Consider the following 21093-nt stretch of genomic DNA (forward strand, 5'->3'; position numbering starts at 1 on the left):
CGAAAACTGGTTAAGGAAAGGTCGAGGTGTGAGAAGCCGCTCCTTCACATCGCACACTGGAGGCAGGGCTACTCATGGCTGTTGGCCTTTGGTCCTCGGGATTTGCTAAAGGGAATGCTGACTCCACCCAGCTCTTTCTGGGGACAGTGTGAATCCAGGGCGGATCCCGGTGCTTCCCGCTCCTCATCCTAAACAGTGTCGTTGGTCGCAGCAAACTCAAAATCAGGCCTTCCTGCTCAATTCGTTCATTTTTGGGGGTGTGAAGAATTTAAATTTGTATAGCGCCTTTGACAAGTTCAAGCTGTCCTCCAGAGTCCAAGATCAACATTTTAAAATGAATCAAAACACAGTTAATATTTCATTAAAAACATTAACTATAGTGATAAGTGAAAATGTGATTAATACCTTCCACCTACCCGTTGTGTTATAAGTCTGTACTTTACAATTTGAATTATGTATCATACAATCCCAACAGCCCAGAAGGAGGCCATTCGGCCCATTGAGCCTGCACCGACCACAATCCCACCCAAGCTCTTTCCTTGTAATCCCACTGATTTACTCTGCTAGTCCCCCTGACACTAATGGGCAATTTAGCATGGCCAATCCACACATCTTTGGACTGTGGGAGGAAACTGGAGCACCCGGAGGAAACCCACGCAGATATGGGGAGAACGTGCAAACGCCACACAGACAGTGACCCAAGCCAGGAGTTGAACCCGGGTCCCTGGCACTGTGAGGCAGCAGTGCTAACGACCGTGCCGCCCAGCACTTTAATTCCATTTGTCAATCTTACAAACAATACAGGGGAAACTGGCAGCAATTTACACACAGCAAGCTCCTGCAAATGTTAATGCACTGTTGCACTGTTTTAGTGGCGAACAAGCTCTGAAGGGATCATACGTTTATCCAGCATTTTCTGTTTTGATTTGATTTGCTGGTAGGGCCAGCACATCGAGGAGAACACCCCATGCTTTAGTGAATAATGACATTGGATCTTTTCTGTCTGCCCTAGATAGGCCTCAATTCAACATCTCATTTAAAAATGGGAACTTCCAGCAGGGCAGATAGGCACTGCACTGTCATAGAATCATAGAATTTCTACAGTGCAGTAGGAGGCCATTCAGCCCATCAAGTCTGCACTGACTCTCTGGAGCATCTCACCCAGGCCCGTCCCTAACCCCATAAATTTACCGCTCCAATTCCCCCAACCTACGCATCTTGGGGCACTAAGGGGCAAGTTAGCACGGCCAATCCACCTAATCTGCACATTTTTAGACTGTGAGGGGAAACCGGAGCACCCGGAGGAAACTCACACAGACATGGGGAGAATGTGCAAGCTCACACAGACAGTCACCCAAGGCTGGAATTGAATCCGGGTCCCTGGCATTGTGAGGCAGCAGTGCTAACCACTGTACCACCATGTCAGCCTCCATTATCTCTTGAACTGGCCTTGAAACCACAGCCTTCTGACTCAGAGACGAGAGTGCAATCACCATGACTAAAACAGACAAAATAACTATGCTCTACATTTTTTGTCCTAGAGTATGTCTACAAATATTGCAGTTTATTTAACCAGGATGTCTTGAATGGCAGTAATTGCATTTCATTGCAAAACTGAATTTCTAAGAACATGCTAACTAACCAGTGAGTGCAGCTAGCCAACCTGTACTCTACATAATTTTCACCACATGAAATAAATCCCACAGAGACAGGCAAGGCAGCAGGTGTGTTCTGCAGTCTGAAAAAGGGAGCGGTTTTTGTGCCACCTGCTACTCTGTGCAAAAGAAACACCCAACATACTTATTCACACTTTAACAACTTAATGATTACATCCTCCACACAGACTGCTTCAATAACCGTGGTAATGTAAATTCCCAATGTCCAAAAGAAGTCTTAGAATCATAGAATCAGACAGTGCAGAAGAGGCCCTTCGGCCCATCAAGCCTGCACCGACATGTGAGATTTATATTTATAAAGCACCCTTATCAAGATGAAATGTCCTGAGGCACAGGGGCATTATAAAACCAATTATGACACCCAGCCACACAAGTGATATTAAAAGTTTGGTCCAATGGTGCAACAATTAAAGTTCGGGATGTAGAACAGGCCAGAATGAAAGGAGTGCTGATATCTTGGGGAGCTTTGGGGCAAATGAACTTTGGTGGGTGGAGTCAGGCGATGTTAAAGAATGCGAAATAGGTGATCTTAGTAATGCTGCAGATTTATGAAATCAGCCGGGTAAGATAATGGAAAGATGGGGAGAGAGTAGATGTCCTTTTTCAATTCTATAAATGAAATTTGAAAAAAATTGTTTCATTTTCGGAAGCATTTGATTTCAACAGCAGTAATGTTAGGGTATGTTTCTAAATTATGCTGCATTCGCTGAAATGATAAAAAACTTCCAGAAAGTTGTAATTTCCTCAGAGCTATTGATACTTCAGAGCTAACACTTGTCCCAGATTGTCCCAAAGCTTGACATGAAAGACACACAAACAGTATTCTAATATCTTTGTCACGAGGCTGGTTATGGTTCTGAAGAGAATGCATAAAATTATTCTTTTTTTGCCAGTTTAATATATTTAAGAGTTTAGGCTACGATATTATTAGGTTGATGCTTTGCCAGTTGTGTTGTACTAGAATTATGTATGTGCATGTACTATGGTGACACGTTGGCACTGTGGTTAGCACTGCTGCCTCACAGCGCCAAAGACCTGGGTTCAATTCCTGGCTTGGGTCATTCTCTGTAAAGAGTCTACACGTTCTCCCCGTGTCTGCGTGGGTTTCCTCCGGGTGCCCCGGTTTCCTCCCACAGTCCAAAAGACGTGCTGGTTAGGTGCATTGGCCATGCTAAATTCTCCTTCAGTGATACCCAAATAGGTGCTGGAGTGTGGCGACTGGGGGATTTTCACAGTAATTTCATTGTAATGTTAATGTAAGCCTACTTGTGACACTAATAAATAAACTAAACTTCAGAATTGACCTAGATAGTACTACGATGACACCAGGATAACTTCAAAAGTAACTTGTTGATTGCAAAGAGGTTTTGATTTTTCAGAGCATAGTTAAGCACAACATGATGAACACCTTATTTCCTTTACTGCACAATTTATCTGCCTTTATAAACCAAACATGCAGTCTTGGTAACTTTCTACAGAGTAATGAGAAAAATATCATTTCCAACATCTAAAGAGTTTAGAAACAGACAATTTGATGAATAGAACATATGATTTGTAACTGGGACCTTATCACTTTTATTCTGAGTAATTATGTCTCTATAAGCACTTACTTATTGTAAGAAGAGAGGAATTCTCAGAAGTAATGTTTTGAGGCTCTCTGCATTGGTCAAAATATTTTTCTTTCTCTGGTGTATTTTATTGTTTCAAATATTATACATGTGATACTGGATCAATAGATTCTTTGCAAAAAGGTACTTTACATTAATGATTCATTTACTAGGCAGCGTGGGTGCACTCTGTTTCATTAACAAAGTGAAGAAATATCATTAATGCTCAATGCTTACAGAATACTGAGAGGCCTAGGTAGAGTGGACGTGGAGAGGATGTTTCCACTAGTGGAAGAGACTAGAACTGTAGGGCACAACCTCAGAGTGAAGGGACGCTCCTTTAAAACTGAGATGAGGAGGAATTTCTTCAGCCAGAGGGTGGTGAATCTGTGGAACTCATTGCCACAGAAGGCTGTGGAGGGTGGGTCATTAAGTGTCTTCAAGACAGAGATAGATAGGTTCTTGATCAATAAGGGGATCAAGGGTTGCGGGGAGAAGTCAGGAGAATGGGGATGAGAACCATATCAGCCATGATTGAATGGTGAAGCAGACTCGATGGCCTAATTCTGCTTCTATATCTTATGGTCTTATGGTCTCTTGTAACGGGGTGTATTAAGCTGAAGGAGGGCAGTAAAACATTTCATAATAGTTTGATCTAGAGTAATTTCTAACTCCTCTAGCAAGTCTTCCTTTCAGTGGAATGTTGGCACATTGACTGGTTCATTCATAAATAATCAAGATATCATCAAACAATGCTGAAATCTACACAGCATCTAACAGAAATGTTGCTGTCAATTTCATATCCAGGTACAAGCCATCTGAAAAAGGTTGGATCAACTATTTCACTCAACTGAAATGGATGGTGAAGAATGAATAAAAAAAAAATCAAATATATTTAGAAGTTATTCTGCTGCGTGATCAAAAAATAATATTTCTAATCACCAAAAAAAGGCTGATAGTCTTATCTTAAAAACTCAATGCACTTTGCATAGAGTTTAATGTGGAGGTAGGAGTGAATTTGGAACACAGGCACAAGAGGGCAATGTTTTATAAGTCCCCTATTACCTCAAGAAACCAAATGGATACCGAATGAAACTGCTCCTTTCAACTATTCAGCAGTTGCTGACCACAACCTGCTAAATTCTAATTAGATGCTTTACTGAATTAAGTAATGCAAAGTCACCGTTTGGTGGTTCACACAACACATTGGTTTATATTAACATGGGTCTATTGGTTAAAAATGAACACCTGTCTAAAAATCACCACAATGTGTTCCTAACCCTGTAAAACATTACATAACACTAATTTATGCAAACATTTTAGGGGACCATATAGCGTGGTGGCTGATGTTATTTTAATCTTTGCAAACCTTAGCCACTTGCAACTGTTGGGCTTTAATTAAGCCCTTACTGTGCCATGATGAGTTATTCCACACAAGATGCATGTTCCATGCATCAGATAACCCATTGAGTGAGACCAACCATGCATCTAATGTGAAAAATTGTATCAAATTATCCCAACATGTCAATGAAGTAATTATTTTTGTAATATAACAATCATTGAGTTTTCAAGTCAGAAAACAGCTAATCACTAGCCAACATTTTCAAAGTGGTTGTACTTGCAAGGTGGAAAAATATATATAATATTTCCACTTATAGAGCATCTTATCGCTTTTTATGGAGCATTTTATAATTATAATTATAAGGAGATCCTTATAATTAATTACACTTCTGAACTTCAGTGACTGTTATGTGAGAAAATGTACATTCGGTCGATAGAAAGTAAAAATCAGAGGAATAATAGAAAAGAGAATAGGGAAAAATAGAATGGGATAAAAAGAGAAAAAAAGACCAGAAATAGTACTAAAATAGAATGTTAAGTAAAAAATGTTCTGTTTCTTTTGGTAGGGGAGGAATCTCATGGAGATTTATAAAATTCTAACAGGACTAGACAGGATAGATGCAGGGAGGATGTTCCCGATGGTGGGGGAGCCCAGAACCAGCGGTCACAGTCTGAGGATTCAGGGTGGACCATTTAGGATGGAGGTGAGGAGACATTTCTTCACTCAAAGAGTGGTGAGTCTGTGGAATTCATTACCACAGGAAGTAGTTGTGTCAAAATATTGAATGTATTCAAGAAGTGTGGAGTTTGCACATTCTCCTCGTGTCTGCGTGGGTTTCCTCCGGGTGCTCCGGTTTCCTCCCACAGTCCAAAGATGTGCGGGTTAGGTTGATTGGCCATGCTAAAATTGCCCCTTAGTGTACTGAGATGTGTAGGTTTGAGGGATTAGCGGGTTAATATGTAGGGGTCTGGGTGGGATTGTGGTCGGTGCAGACTCGATGGGCCAAATGGCCTCTTTCTGCACTGTAGGGTTTCTATGATTTCTAGAAGCAGCTGGATGTAGTACTTGGGGTGAATGGGATCAAAGGTTATGGGGAGAAAGCAGGATTAGGCTATTGAGTTGAATGATCAGCCATGATCGTAATGAATGGCGGAGCAGGCTTGAAGGGCCAAATGACCTCCCCCTGCTCCTATCTTCTATGTAGTTTGAGGATATTTTTGCAGTCTTTATCTGATCTCAGAACTGCTTTATTCATGTAATGTTGTTGCTTGTTTATGTTTTAGTTGGCTTGAGCTAATAAAATGAGATTAGAGTTTCCTAGAACTGTAATCAAAAAGTTAACACAACAAGCAATTCACCAAAGATCCTTAGACAGCACCTTCCAAACCCACGACCACTTCCATCTAGAAGGACAAGGGCAGCAGATAAATGGGAACACCACCACCTGCAAATTCCCCTCCAAGTCACTCACCATCATCCTGACTTGGAAATATATCACTGTTCCTTCGCAGTCGCTGGGTCAAAATCCTGGAATTCCCTCCCTAACGGCATTGTGAGTCAACCCACAGAACATGGACTGCAGCGATTCAAGAAGGCAGCTCACCACCACCTTCTCAAGGGCAACTAGGGATGGGTAATAAATGTGGCCAGCCAGCGATGCCCATGTCCCATGAATGAATAAAAAAAGAGAGGCAACAGGGAATTGTTCATGTTGCCAGAATGGGGCGAAGGAGGAAAGGGGATGGGAAGCATTTGGACATTAAGAAATTGACCATCCTGCTTGAACTACCTATTGGAGCTCAAATTGGAGACAAGTGCCGGAATTGTACTGGCAGATCCGCCCCAATTCCAGGGTGGGCGAGGCTCACAGAATGGCATTGGCCTAGGGAGGGATCTTACGAGCCTCGGGCTGGTGAGGCAGTAAAATTCCGGCAAACAGCTCTGTCCGCAGTGGGGAAGTCTCCGGGGTTGTAAACATTTCTGAAGCGACCAAGCTGTCTTTTTACAAGACCCAGTTCTGACACCCAATGGCCTCAAAATGTAAACTCCATCACTAAAATTATAAAGACCAAAATCAAACATTTTACCTCTCGACTCCAAAAGACTCCATTCTTCCATTCTTAGTTTCACAAATTGTTCCAAGACTACCATATTTCTACAAATCATCTGGGTGTACTCTTCTGACCCCATCTTTTGTGCTTTGTTATCAATTCTAGTATTCCTACAAGGTGGTTTCCCCTTTGGTTACAACTTGAGAGACTGCTGAAATCTGCTGTGGCACTCACAGTGTTCTAGGAGTGCTACAGATCATTGGAACTTGAATTTGGCCTGGTCAATCTGGCATTGTTGTCTGACTGGCACCAATATGGACACAGTTTGCAGGACTGGTGCATTGTGGGTGTGCTGTCACCCTAGGAAATGATGTTTAGTGCCTCTCCGATGCTCTTTTTCAGGCACCCAGGAAGGTGCTTGATGATCCTATCCACACGCTCCTTTAGGTTTTTTTAAACTCGAGGATATGCTGAACTGAGAGGCAAGATGATAACGGTCAGAGCTTCCCTTGAAGCAGTCAGAGCTGTGACCAGAGGCTCCATCACTGTGGGTCCCCTAATAATGCTCAGAGTGCTGGCTACTCGCTCTGTTTGACTGTGTGGTCCAAATATTGTTGGCTGGACTCCTCCGTGTTCTCCAGCACTGTGCAGCAGCTCAGCGACATGCAGCCCAATGCCATTCAAACTTCCCCGCTGACCTTGTGTAAGGTGAGTCCTCTGCAGCAGGACTAGCATACGAGCTTTGTCTCTGTGAACTGCGTCCCCACTCACTCTATGCCACTGCCCTTGCCTCTACACACTGGTGCTGAGTTCATCCCCATGTGTAGATGAGTCCTCTGAACTCTACGCAATGTCAGTCAGTGAGCTGGTTTCAGCAAAGGTAAACTTGAGTGACCTTCCCCCTTCTGTTTCTTCATCTTTTCTTAGGCCTGTGTTAAGCTTCTGGACATGAGATAGAATGAGGAGAGATGTGTTAGTATTTATTGTCCCTGAAAAGCAGAGAAGGCAAATGGCTTCTGAAAGCTTGTGTGTCATAAATCATGTGTGTTAGTTATTTTTCATTTGTGGGACACGGGCATCACTGGTTGGCCAGTATTTGTTACTCATCGCTAGTTGCCCTTGGAGGGCAGTTGAGAGTCAACCACATTGACGTGGCTCTGGAGTCACATGTAGGCCAGACCAGGTAAGGACGGAAGATTTCCTTCCCTAAAGGATGTTAGTGAACCAGATGGGTTTTTCCAGCAGTTGACAATGGTGTCATGGTCATCAGTAAGATTCTTAATTCCAAATAATTTTTTTATTGCCATGGTGGGATTCGAACCTGGGTCCCCAGAACATTAGCTGAGTTTCTGAATTAATAGTCCAGCGATAATACAAAGACGAGCACCTCCCCTAGTGAGATTTAAGAGATGGGAATGAGGGGGAGGATGGCTACAGTCCATGCTGGGCCTACCCTGCAACCTCACTAGATATATTCACATGCTCCCCACCCATATCCATGGCCTGCTCTTCAGGTGAGGACAGCACATGGATGACTCCTGGACATCCTTCTGTGGCTACCTGCTTCCTATCATTGCGAATGGGAAATTCACTTTGGACTTCCCATTGGGAATATAGCCTTGCCCTGTGAGAAAAATGGGAGTGTGTCAGTGTTAGAGCAGCAAGAGGTTCTGAGGACACGTGTGCCAGGGTAGAATGCTATCATTAATATCTGAAATGTGGCAGAAATAGGAGTAGGTGTGAAGGAGGTAACAGTGAAGAGGGTAACAGCCAGAATATGGTACATTACAGCCTCTCTGGACTTGAATGCTTGGGATCAAGTCATTTCTGGATTTCAGAATTTTCTGGATTATAGGATCTCATTGGAATGCCTAACCACAAATGTGTGAACCAGAAAACACCATTGGTATAGATATTTACCTGAAACATTAATTAGTGATATAGCATTAGAAAGCAGTAATAAGAGTTGTATTATTTCTCCATACACTTTATCTGCTCTGCTGCCAAAGTATTGTACTAAAATAATGCTCAGAAATTTCCAGATAACTAGTGTGGCCACATTGGATTTCTGGACTGGAGAGGTTATAATGGTATTAGGAGATGAAGAAGGTGGATTGTAGTGTGCTGTAGTGGTTGGAGGAGTGTACTAAAAATTGAAGGAGGGAAGTGTGGTGAGAGCTGACACAACAGATTAAGTAGAGCAATAAGAGATGCAAGTTAGGAAGCTTACCTGAGTTATCCTGGTGAGGTTACTGAACTTTTCACTGCCTTGCAGTCATGCCCTGGAGGGTTGCGATGCTTCTGACAGGAACCCTCTCTGCCCACACATGCCAGCCAGCTTGCCACCTTCCTGCCACCTGGAGGACAGATGTTCCTCCTCTTGCTAACCTTTCCCATCAAGTTCAATGCAGATAAATGTGAAGTCGTACATTTTGATAGGAATAACAGCAAGGTTCTTTATTACTTGGAAGATACAAGTCTAGGTGGAGTAGGGGAACAAAGGATCTCAGTTAGAGTATAAATGCGCAAATAACTGAAAGTTGCACCAGGGCCACAAAAACAAATCAAGCACTAGACTTCATTTCTAGAAGGATAGAATTGAAAAGTAGGGACGTTAAGCTAAATCTGTATTGAACCTTGGTTAGATCGCACAGAGAACTGCATGTGGCATTGTGGCACAGTGGTTAGCACTGCTGCCTCACAGCGCCAGGGACCCGGGTTCAATTCCGGTCTTGGGTGACTGTCTATGTTTGCACGTTTTCCCCGTGTCTGCGTGGATTTCCTCCGGGTGCTCCGATTTCCTCCCACGCTCCAAAGATGTGCGGGTTAGGTGGATTGGCCACGCTAAATTGACCCTAGTGTCAGGGGGATTAGCAGGGTAAATGTGTGGGGTTACGGGAATAGGGTCTTGGGTGGGATTGTGGTTGATGCAGACCCGATGGGCTGAATGACCTCCTTCTGCACGGTAGAGATGCTTTGGATTCAATTCTGGTTGCCATATTATAAAAGGAATATAGAGGCAGTAGAGAGATTGCAGAGAAGATTGATTAGGATGATATGAGAAATGCATGGGTGCACATATCAGGAAAGGATTGACAGTCTTGATCTGTTTTCTGTTGAAAAAGAGGGTTGAGAAGTAACCAGAGATACCTTTAAAAATATGAAACAGTTTGATATAGTGGATTCAGGAAAATATGCTTCCTATTTGAGGAAGTGCATAACAAGACGCCATCAAAATAAGATAGTCACTGAGAAATGGGAATTCAGAAGAATTAAGAATGTGGAACTCACTACCACAGAGAGTTGTGGAAGCGAATCATCTCGATGAATTAAGGATAGACAAAGATTTGAAGGATGGTAGACTTATATGAAAAAAATTAGGTGGAGGCTCAAGTGGAGCATAAATACTAGCATGGACAGGTTAGGCTGAATGGCCTCTTCCTGTGCCATATATTCTTCACTTCACTAACCACTTACTCCAATTCAGGGTTGCGGGGAGTCAGAGCCTATCCCGACAGACAGTGGACGTGGGGCAGTGAACACCCAGGAATGGACACCAGCCCATCACAAGACACACTCACACACAGAGGGGCAATTTAGCATGGCCAATCCTTCTAACCTGCACATCTTTGGACTGTGGGAGGAAACCGGAGCACCCGGAGGAAACCCACGCACATATGGAGTATGTGCAGACTCCATACAGACAGACATCTAAAGCCGGAATTGAACCCAGGTCCCTAGAGCAGTGAGGCAGCAGGCCTAACCACTGTGCCACCATGCCGCCCTGGCCAAATATTCTATAGTAAGAAGTCTCACAACACCAGGTTAAAGTCCAACAGGTTTATTTGGTAGCAAAAGCCACTAGCTTTCAGAGCACTGCTCCTTCGTCAGGTAAGTCAATTAAGGAGCAGCGCTCCGAAAGCTAGTGACTTTTGCTACCAAATAAACCTGTTGGACTTTAACCTGGTGTTGTGAGACTTCTTACTGTGTTTACCCCAGTCCAACGCCGGCATCTCCACATCATATATATTCTATCTAATGCAAGTGTCATACCTCAAACAAAATGGAAGAGGCAGGCCTTGCAGTTTCTGCTGTGCCTCCCATTGTCCACAATCATCAGTTCCCGACAGCCAAATGGACTACGCCTGTAAGAGTTACAGGATGTCTTTGAATGGCTGCAGCCACATTGATATAGACGTTCCCATTGGGGAGATGCCAATAACAGTGCAACACCGATTTCATTTTAATTCAGTATCGGCACCAATTAGGGGTTCAATGTTACGTTCATGTGATTGGGGACACAGTTTGAGTGGAGAGGGTGTTCTGCACCAATTTCCGCTCTGTAATGTTAGATTGTACTCAATGCATGCAGTGAGATTCTATTCAACAAGACAAGGTCAATATTTCACACTGCAATCTTCAGAGGTCAGTTTTTCAACCAAACAATTAACTGAGAACCAAATATTTTTAAAATACAGGAAATCATTTTTTAATTCCACAAAATTGCTGCTTTCACAACCACAAAGTAAACATTTTACACTTTCCGTATGATACAAACTGCTAACAATAGAATAAGGAAGGCCAATATTACTACATAGTAAACACAAGGGAGACATTGTAGGGAGCCAATGTTTTACATCCATCGTTGTAACATTTATCTGAAGAGCGTTTTGGAAATATCACAGACAGGAACAGTCCAGCTGGTGCATCAGGCCTGCCCCACTCACCATAATATCCAAACCATCATGGCTAAACATCGCTTCGTAACCCTCCCCCAAACTCCCCACCCCGTCATATCCCACCCACTCCCAGTATCATCCTCGGAAAAGCAAAGATTGAAGCCCTGAATGCCTTTAAATCTGCTCAGCGTGGCTCATGGATGTGCAAGTTTCATTCCAGTTTTCAAAACCAAAAGAAATAGAATAGTAAAGATATAACAAGGCAGAACATAGATGAGACTGAGTTCGATATTATAAAATTCTGACTGCAACCTTAAAAATCACAAAAGTATTTGAGATAACATTCCAGTCCATTCTCCGCATATTGGTCCTGTGATGTTTTGATGTGTTAATTATCTGGAATAAATGTAAACAGAAAATATGGAATAGTAAAATAGTAAATGCTTCATCAATAACAACAACAACTTATATTTATATCGTGCCTCTAATATAATGAAATGTTCTGAGGTGCTCCACAGGATCATTGTAAACAAAATATGATACACAGACCACACAAGGGGATATTAGGTCAGATGGTCTAAATCTTGGTCAAAGAGGCAGGTTGTTTGGAATTCTTAAAGGAAAAGGTGGAGAGGCGTAGGGAGGATATTCCAGAGCTTGGGGCATAGGCAACTGAAGGCATGGCCGGAGCAATTAAAACTGGGGACGTGGTGGATTTGTAGTGTATGTACTAGAGTTGAACGAGGTAGTAGCAATCTCGGACCATTTGAAAAGCAACTTGTTATGTCCATATGAGTAGTGGTAGGATGGCTTCCCTCTTTTCCCACTCCTTATTTGGTTGCAACAGAGTTTGACATGGGCAGCATGATGGCACAGTGGTTAGCACTGCTGCCTCACAGTGCCAGGGACCCGAATTCAATTCCGGCCTTGGGCGACTGTCTGTGTGGAGTTTGCACGTTCTCCCCATGTTAGCGTGGGTTTCCTCCGGGTGCTCCGGTTTCCTCCCACAGTCTGAAAGACGTGCTGGTTAGATACATTGATCCGAACAGGCACCAGAGTGTGACGACTAGGGGAATTTCACAGTAACTTGATTGCAGTAGTAATGTAAGCCTTACTTGTGACTAATAAATAAACTTTTAAATTTTAAATACATGGGGTCATGGGGATAGGGCCAGGGTGGGATACTCTGGCAGAAAGTCGGTGCAGACTCGATGGGCCGAATGGCCTCCTTCTGCACTGTAGGGATTCCAAGATACTGTTTGCATGCTGTGGTCATAAAAGGCACAGTCATACAGATTTCAGTAACATTTCAAAGCTTTGTCATGTAGAAGATACAGTGAATCAAATGGACAGCCATCTTTGACTATGATTTGAAGTCACTGGGATGTGGCTTTAGTCATTTTTAAAAATTCAATGAGTGGTTTCCAGCTAGAAAATTCATAAAGTTATTTTTATAAAGTATGGCTTCACGACAAATCTGTTGGTTGCAGAGTGATTTGGAATTGGCTGAGAACATAGTTAAAGAGTACATAAGCGGCAACCTTTTGCTTTACTGCACCATTAATCTGCCTTTACAAACTAATGACGCAGACCATGGTAGTCTTCTCTGGCGTACTGAGAAAAATGCCATTTCCAATATCCACACCAAGGAAACAGAGAATTCAATAAGTACAGCTTGTGGTTCCTTACTGCAACTTTATCGGTTTCAGTCTGAGTAATTATCTCTCTACAGCACTTACTTTTTAAATGCAGAGAGGAACTCTCAAAAGTAATGTTTTCCAACTCTTCACATTAATCAAAATATTTTTCATTTTATAGGGTATTTTATTGTTTCAGATATTCTTGCATGTGATAGTGAAATTAAGAAATTGATCAGGAGAAAGCACTTTACTACATGATTCCTTTACTAGATAGCTTGACAAACTAAGCGAAGGAATATCTTCAATGGCCCAGTAAAGGGGTGTTTTAAAGTTTAAGTGGGAAGAAGATGGGCCGAATGGCCTCCTTCCATACTGTAACTTTTCTAAGAGCAGTGAAATATTTAATGATATTTTAATCTAATTTCTAAGCCGTTTAGCAAGCCACTTCCCTGCTTCTCGGCTCTCTTTCTGTGGAATGTTAGTACATTGACTGCTTCACTCATTAAAGGGGGCGATCAAAGTCTGATAAAATGATGCTGGAAACTATACAACACCCTTTAGATCTTTTTTCTCAATTTCATATTGAGACAACGAGTCATATGGAGAAAGCGGGGCGAACACTAACTGATTTCACTCAGCTCCAAACAGAGATTGGAAAATGAATTTTAAAAGAACAACCAAAATTGTTTCAAATTTATCTCGTTTCATGATCAAAATCTAACATTTCTCATTGCCAAATGAGCCCGAATGTTAACAAACCCAATGCACCTTTCACAAGTTTGATGTGGAAACAGCAGGGCCTCTGGAACACAAGCACAAGAGGGCAATGTTCATAAAGTCACCCGTTACCTCAGGTAACCAGGTGGGTGTCCAATTCAAATGCTGCATTCTGTATATGCAGCAGTTGCTGAATGTAGTTACTCTGAAATCATTGTGCTCAATTCTATCTAGCTATTTTACTTAATTAAGGAAAATTATGCAAAGCCAAAGCCTGATAATTCACTAAAAAGCGTGATCTATAATAATATATGTCCAATGGTCAAAATGAGCAATCAACCAAAAATCACTATACCCCTAAAAGGGCTTAGAAATTAGATCAAAAAATATTGTAGAAAACATTACATTACATTAACTTATGCAAACATGTTAGAGGATCAGATAGGGTGGTGGCTGTTTTTGGTTAAACCTCTATACAATCCTTAACCCACTTGTGACACTAATAAATGAACTTAAACTTTAACTTAGCCACTGGCAAGAGTCTGTTTTAATTGAGCCCCTACAGTGTCATGGATGTGTTATCCTGTACAATAGGCATGGTTGAGACAACCCATTGAGGGAGACCACTGAAGTATCTAATGTATTAGAGTTGATCCCAACATGTAATGTTTCGTTTTGCTATGTACAGCAATCAACCGTCCAGAGTCAGATATCAGCAAATCAGAAACCAACCCTTTCATCTTTAGCTTAGCTCCCTTAAGATGGTAACCTATATATAATAGTTACGTGTATGTAGCACTTTATCACTTCACAACATCTTAAGGCGATCCATACAATTAATTACAATTATGAAGCGACTGTAATATGAGAAAATGGGACCCAATGAGCAGATACAAAGAAAAAAGTGAGAGATGCTTTTCTAGTGCAGCTCTGTTTTCTGTGCTGGATTATACTTTTTGGTTTTGCAAGTTTGTGTCTTATCACTGTTCCCTTTACAACAAAATCAGTTAATGGAAACAAAAATTGCAGCTACTCAGAGAGCAACTGTTTTAACTGTCAGCTCCTTGTCATGGCAAAAAATAAAAGCAAAATTATAATAGTACAAAAGTGAATAGGGGAAAACAGAATGAACTAAAAAGGGCAAACAAGAAAACACAAATAGTGTTAGAATTTTAAATTAAAAAAAAGTTCTGCATTCTTTTGGTTATTTGAATTAATTATTCTATTTCTAATCTCAGAGCTGCTTTGTTTTATATCACATTGTAGTTAAATAAATATATCAACCAAATCTAAAACACTTAATTGGTCACTACGGTGTCCATTTTACCCTTGAACACAAAATAATGTTTTCTTTATTTGTTCAGGGGGATGTGGGTGTCACTGGCAAGGCCAAGATTTGTTGCCCAAACCTAATTGCCCTTGAACTGAGTGCCAGGCCATTTCAGAGGGCATTTATGAGTCAAGCACATTGCTATGGGTTTGGAGTCACATTTAGGCCAGATCAGGTAAGGACGGCAGATTTCCTTCCCTAAAGGACATTAGTGAACCAGATGGGTTTTTACAACAATCGACAATGGTCTAATTGTCATCATTAGACTTTTAATTCCAGATTTATTTTTATTGAATTCACCCTGGTGGGTTTCGAACCAGAACATTCCCCTGGGTCTCTGGATTATTAGTCCAGTGACAATATCACTAGGCCATTGCCTTCCACTGTGCCTCTCATTTCATTATGATTAATAAAGTAATTGATAAAGCTCGGCACAACATCATGGGCCAAAGGGCCTGTTCTGTGCTGTACTGTTCTATGTTCTATGATAACCACTTTCATTAGTCCCAGTAAATTGGAAGAACCAAGAATCAGGCATTGGTCCTAGATACTGTGACATACCGATCTCAGGCTTTATAGTTTTCACAGTGGATGGAAACGTATCCAGGCCACAGTGGAATCACACTGAAACTGCTGAGTTGAAGGAAGTTATCAAAGCCAGGGTGCCCATGCTGACACTAGCTCCTGAAGCAACTACTTTTAACTACTAATTATGATTATAATTATAATAAAAGCATCAGCCATATATTATTCAAGAAGAGAGTTGAGTCCCGAGGGCTGCAACGTGCCCACCAGAAGATGACATCTGCTCCTCCAGCTTGTGTTGGGCTTCACTGGAGCATGGCAGCAGGCCAAGAATGGACATGTGGGCATGAGGGCAGGTGCTGAGTTCAACTGGCAAGCAACAGGAAGGTTGAGGTCATGATTGTGGACTGAGCAAATGTGTTCCACGAAGCGGTCACCCAGTCTGCGTTTAGCTTCCAAAATGTAGAGGAGACAGCATTGGGAGCAGTGAATATAGTAGACCAAATTGAAGGAGGTACAAGTGACATACAGCTTCCCCCGAAAGGAGTGTTTGGAGCCTTGAACGATGAGGATGGAGGAGGTAAAGGGGCAGGTGTTGCACTTTCTATGATTGTAAGGGAAGGTGCCACGGGGAGGGGATAGGGAGTTGGGTGTGATGGAGGGGTGGACCCTGGTCCCCATCACCTTCCGATAGGGCACATTGAACCTCTTGGGACTCAATGTTGAGTTTGATAACTTCAGATTTTGATCTTTCTCCTCCATCTTAAATCCCACCCCACTTTCTTCTTTTTTTAAATATTGCATACATGCATTGCCTCAATGCAAAATAATCCCCCCCCCCCTCACCCCCCCCCCCCTTCCCCCCCCCACTCCTGCCTCACTCCAGGCCACCTGCCTTTTGTTCTTATAATTGCTATTTTTTGTTGCAGTTTCTATAGTTCTAACAGATTCACCCTCCTTTCAGTTCTGAAGAAGAGTCTATGACTCAAAACATTAACTCTGCTTTTCTCCTGAGAGATGCCAGCAGATCTGCTAAGTTTTTCCAGCTTCCTCTGTCCTTGTTTCAGTTTCCTGCATCCACGGTATTTTGCTTATTTTAACCATATCTTATTGCTCCTGATGTATAGGATGATATCTCAGAGGTCTTAACGACTATAATCCCACTTCCTTGTTGTTACTTAATTACCGTTAAACAGAAGGAACAGAAGGTGATTGTGAGTGATTTCAAGAAACTCTTGCCTACCACTATCCCTCCCCAGTAGAAAGGCATTCCTTGTATGGGTGGGTTTCAGTTCTAATCAGCTTATGGCTTTGACAATGAATCATCAATATAATGAATATTAAGAAATACTCTAGCATTTCAAGGTTACAAGATTACTGCAAAGCATTTTACTTGTCCCTTTCCAGAAACCATGGTGGTCGAGTTAATAAATTGATAGGATGGCTTGATCAATATAAAAAGCTCATTTTAATTTAAGAAAGCAAGTACCTTAAACACAGCTGTATTTACAAGGAGCTAAAAGATTGCAAAAGAGAATAATTTTCAATTTTATTGTAATGTACTTTGATAAATCTTTGCAAATATTCTAACATATTTTAAGCTGAGATAATGTTAACCTGAATTTTAAAATAGGTTGCATTTTTTAACATATACTGCAATATTAGTGCAGAATTTATTGACTTTAATTTGCTTTCGACACAACTTGGGATTCCCTTCATGACGGAAGACTCCACCACAAAACTGGTCTATCTACCACGGTCACCAGAGGGTGAAAAGCCAAGGCCGATTGTGAAAGACTGGGGGGGTGGAATGTGAGCTTGGGTTTTAAATTCCTAAAAATGGTAGGAGTGCTTAAACCTACAGAGGGAGGTTTCTGTGACAGAAAATAACAGTTGATAAAACTAACATTCTGTGCCTTCCTAATCGCTTGCTGTACCAGCATGCTAACATTTTGTTCCTTGTATGACCGCACCAGAGTCTCTCTAACCATCAACATTTACAAGTTTTGCACCATTTAAAAATATATTCTGCCTCCAATGCAAATATTTATTTCTTTAAATGTGGAGAAACAGCATTATTTAAAGTTTTAAAGTTTATTCATGAATGTCACAAGTAAGTCTACATTAACACTGCAGTGAAGTTAATGTGAAAATCCCCTCGAGTGAGAGGAATTTAATTCCCTCCACCATGGCGAATTTAGTGGTGAGGGGGGAGTTATTTAAACAGGCGGCAGCATGGCAGGTGGGGATGTTGCAACCTTCCCACCACTGTTCTGATTAAGTTGACAACGGGAAGGCTTACGGATGGCCTTCTCCACTCACCACGTGGGAAGCCTGAAAAGTAATTCTTGACATGTTTTCTTGCAGGTGTAAGGGGAAAAATACAAGGGGGGCACACTTTAAAATGGCAATACAAGAAAGCACACTCTAAAATGGCTGCCTGGCACATAAAGGGTTAACTGGGAAAGAAGCCAGAAAAGCAGACACAGGCTCCGCTGTTCAGAAATCACGTTAAGTCAAAACCTAACAGACAAGCCATTTCCAAATCACAGACAGTGACTCATAGCAAACAAACACCTCAGGAAGCCAAGCCAAGGGTCAAGACATCTTTTAAGATAAGGAAAACCCGAAACAAAGAGCTTAGATTAACGTTAGAGGAACGCGGAAAAATATGAATGCGAGGGAACCGATTAGCACCTGAACGAGACGAAACTAGCCATTGATAGATACAGACATAAGGAGATGTACCCATTCATAAAATGTTAAATGCTTGTACTCACTTATACGATGTGATAATGTTCGAATCACCGGTTTACCCATTGTGTAAAGGGTATAAAAATGAACCGCTCCCGACATACTAGTGAGAGAAGGTTTGCTACAGACATGTGCCTTATCTCCCGGAGCTCCGTTTAATAAATCGTATTTTCTGAATCTCGAAGTCTGACTACTGGTGGATTTTTCCCACAACACTGGCTTCCAGAAGTGGTCCCTCATTCAAAAGGCACCACGTACCTGATTAAGGGAGCTGGCATCATGAAGGGGTGGGGGGGGGGGGGGGGTTCCACTGTGAGCCACACTGCCTGCCCTTGCTGCTGATGTCCCTTCCCACCCTCCCCTTGCTCCTCCCCCGCCCCCCACCGGACTCCGATTGGCTGGCAGCTCTCAGTGAGTCGGTCATCCTTGATCCAAGGGATGTCCGCCACTGTGCGTTTAGATGCCTGATAGGCATTAATTCAACAGGCCTTCCTGAAAATAAGTGACATGGGACTCTCGTCAAGAGCCCTGTCGCCTCCATTAAATACTGGTGACTACCCCAGATGAGGTCTCACCAAAGCCCTGTACAACTATATTCCAATCCCCTTGTAGTGAAAGCCAACATAACATCTGCCCTCCTAAATGTTTGCTGTATTTGCATGCTAACTTCTTGTGTTCCTTGTATGAGCACACCCAGTCTACCTGAACATCAACATGTTATCTAAAAAATATTCTGCTTTTCTATTCTTCCCACAAAAATGGATAACCTCACACTTCCCCACGCAATACTCCATCTGCCATCCTGTCGCCCATTCACTTAATCTGTCTTTATCACCTTGCAGCCTTGCATTCCCAACCAGATTTGTATTGTCAGCAAACTTAGATACAAGTTAGATGCAAGCTTTGTCCAGGTCATTAACATAGATTGTAAATAGCGGAGACCTCAGTTCTGATCTTTACAGCGCTCCATTAGTCACAGTCTGCCAACATGAAAATGCCCTATTTTATACCTTCTCTGAGAAATGGCCAGTTCTGCTAATTATCAAGTTTTAAGTTTTATTTATTGGTGTCAAAGTAGGTTTACATTAACACTGTGAGGCGTGCCTGATAAATAGGTTGATGTTGCCAGGAACAGAAGGCTTTTATTCGCTAAAAAGGAACGATGTGGAACAGACAATAAACAGAACAATACTGGGCATGAGGATCTCCCGACTGAGGCCGGAGGGAGAGGGCTGCAGCCTTTATACCCTGAGGGCAGAGCCTCCAGTTAAAGGTGCAGCCGAATTAAAGGTGTCAGGGAGTGTCTCATATACGAACAGTAGTGGCAACAATATATACAGCTCAACCGTGTCGAAGGCACGACAGTGGTTTACCACACTCTGCAATGAAGTTACTGTGAAAATCCCCCAGTCGCCACACTCTGCCGCCTGTTCGGGTACACCAAGGGAGAATTTAGCATGGCCAATGCACCTAACCAGCACATCTTTTGGATTGTGGGAGGAAACCAGAGCACCCGGAGGAAACCCACGCAGACACGGAAGAATGTGCAGACTCCACGCAGACAGTGACTCAAGCCGGGATTCAAACCCATGTCCCTGGCGCTGTGAGGCAGCAGTGCTAACCACTGTGCCACCGTGCCACACCTCAAGCACTTATTGGTGAATCTTGGGCTCCACCAAACTCACTTAAGCTCATGAGGAAATGTTCACCCCAATTGCGAAAGATAAAAGTGAATCTTCGGCGTAGCTCTCTAATGATTTATTCCATCTTATTTAGGTTTGAATGTTGTCATCCTGTTTATACTGCATTCCAACATAAGAATGAGGGCAAATCGTTCAGATGCTCGAGTTTGTTCTGCCATTCAATTAGACCATAGCTGATCTGTACATCAACTCTATTTATCAGCACTTGTGATTATCTAATGAACGCTCCTCCATTCCAGCTTTGAAAATCCCAGTTGATCCTGCATCTACAGCCTTGCAGGAGCATTAGGAAATTCCACATTTCTATTACCATTTGTGTGAAAAATTGATACAGAATTCCCCTATCGGACTGCCCCGAATTCTGTTATTTCTTCCCTGTCCATCAAGTCCTGAAGTGGGACTTGAACCTGGAGCAGTGGGTAGCAGCCTAAGACCTACACAATTATCAAAATCAAATTATTACATTGACTGCAGAGCATTTGGGAGGTTCTCAGGTGCTATATAAATGCAAGTCTTTCTTTTTGGTGTTGGGTGAAGGTTTCTCTTGGAATCCGTGTCATGGGTTCGAGTTGAATATATCATGAAGGACTCTCTCTGTACTGCCAATATCCAAGATCTTCCCAAGTGCTCAAGGCACATTGGCACAGTGGTTAGTTAGCACTGCTGTCTCACAGTGCCAGGGATCTGGGTTCGATTCCTGGCTTGGGTCACTGTCTGTGCAGAGTCTGCACGCTCTCTCCATGTCTGCATGGGTTTGCTCCGGGTGCTCCAGTTTCCTCCCACAGTCCAAAAGACATGCTGGTTAGGTGCATTGGCCATGCTATATTCTCCCTCAATGTACCTGAACAGGCGCCGGAGTGTGGCGACTAAGGGATTTTCATAGTAACTTCATTGCACTGTTAATGTCATAGAATCATAGAAGTGCAGAAGGAGGCCATTCGGTCCATCGAGTCTGCACCAGCCACCATCCCACCCAGGCTCTATTGCCGTGATCCCACATATTTACCCGACTAATACCCCTGACACTAGGGTCAATTTAGCATGGTCAATCAACTTAACCCGCACATCT

At 42.5% G+C, this 21093-nt stretch overlaps 1 gene segment (V, D, J or C); it reads right to left on the minus strand.

The window, feature by feature from the left end:
• Positions 1-11145: 11145 nt before the first annotated feature.
• The window catches only part of LOC144500631 (Ig kappa chain V-V region T1-like), a 29560-nt gene continuing 19612 nt past the window's right edge, over positions 11146-21093 (minus strand). The window contains 1 exon segment of the V gene segment in view: positions 11146-11751. Within this exon segment, the coding sequence occupies positions 11748-11751 (4 nt within the window).

This window comes from Mustelus asterias, chromosome 1 (genome assembly GCF_964213995.1).
Source record: "Mustelus asterias chromosome 1, sMusAst1.hap1.1, whole genome shotgun sequence".
Taxonomy (NCBI): domain Eukaryota; kingdom Metazoa; phylum Chordata; class Chondrichthyes; order Carcharhiniformes; family Triakidae; genus Mustelus; species Mustelus asterias.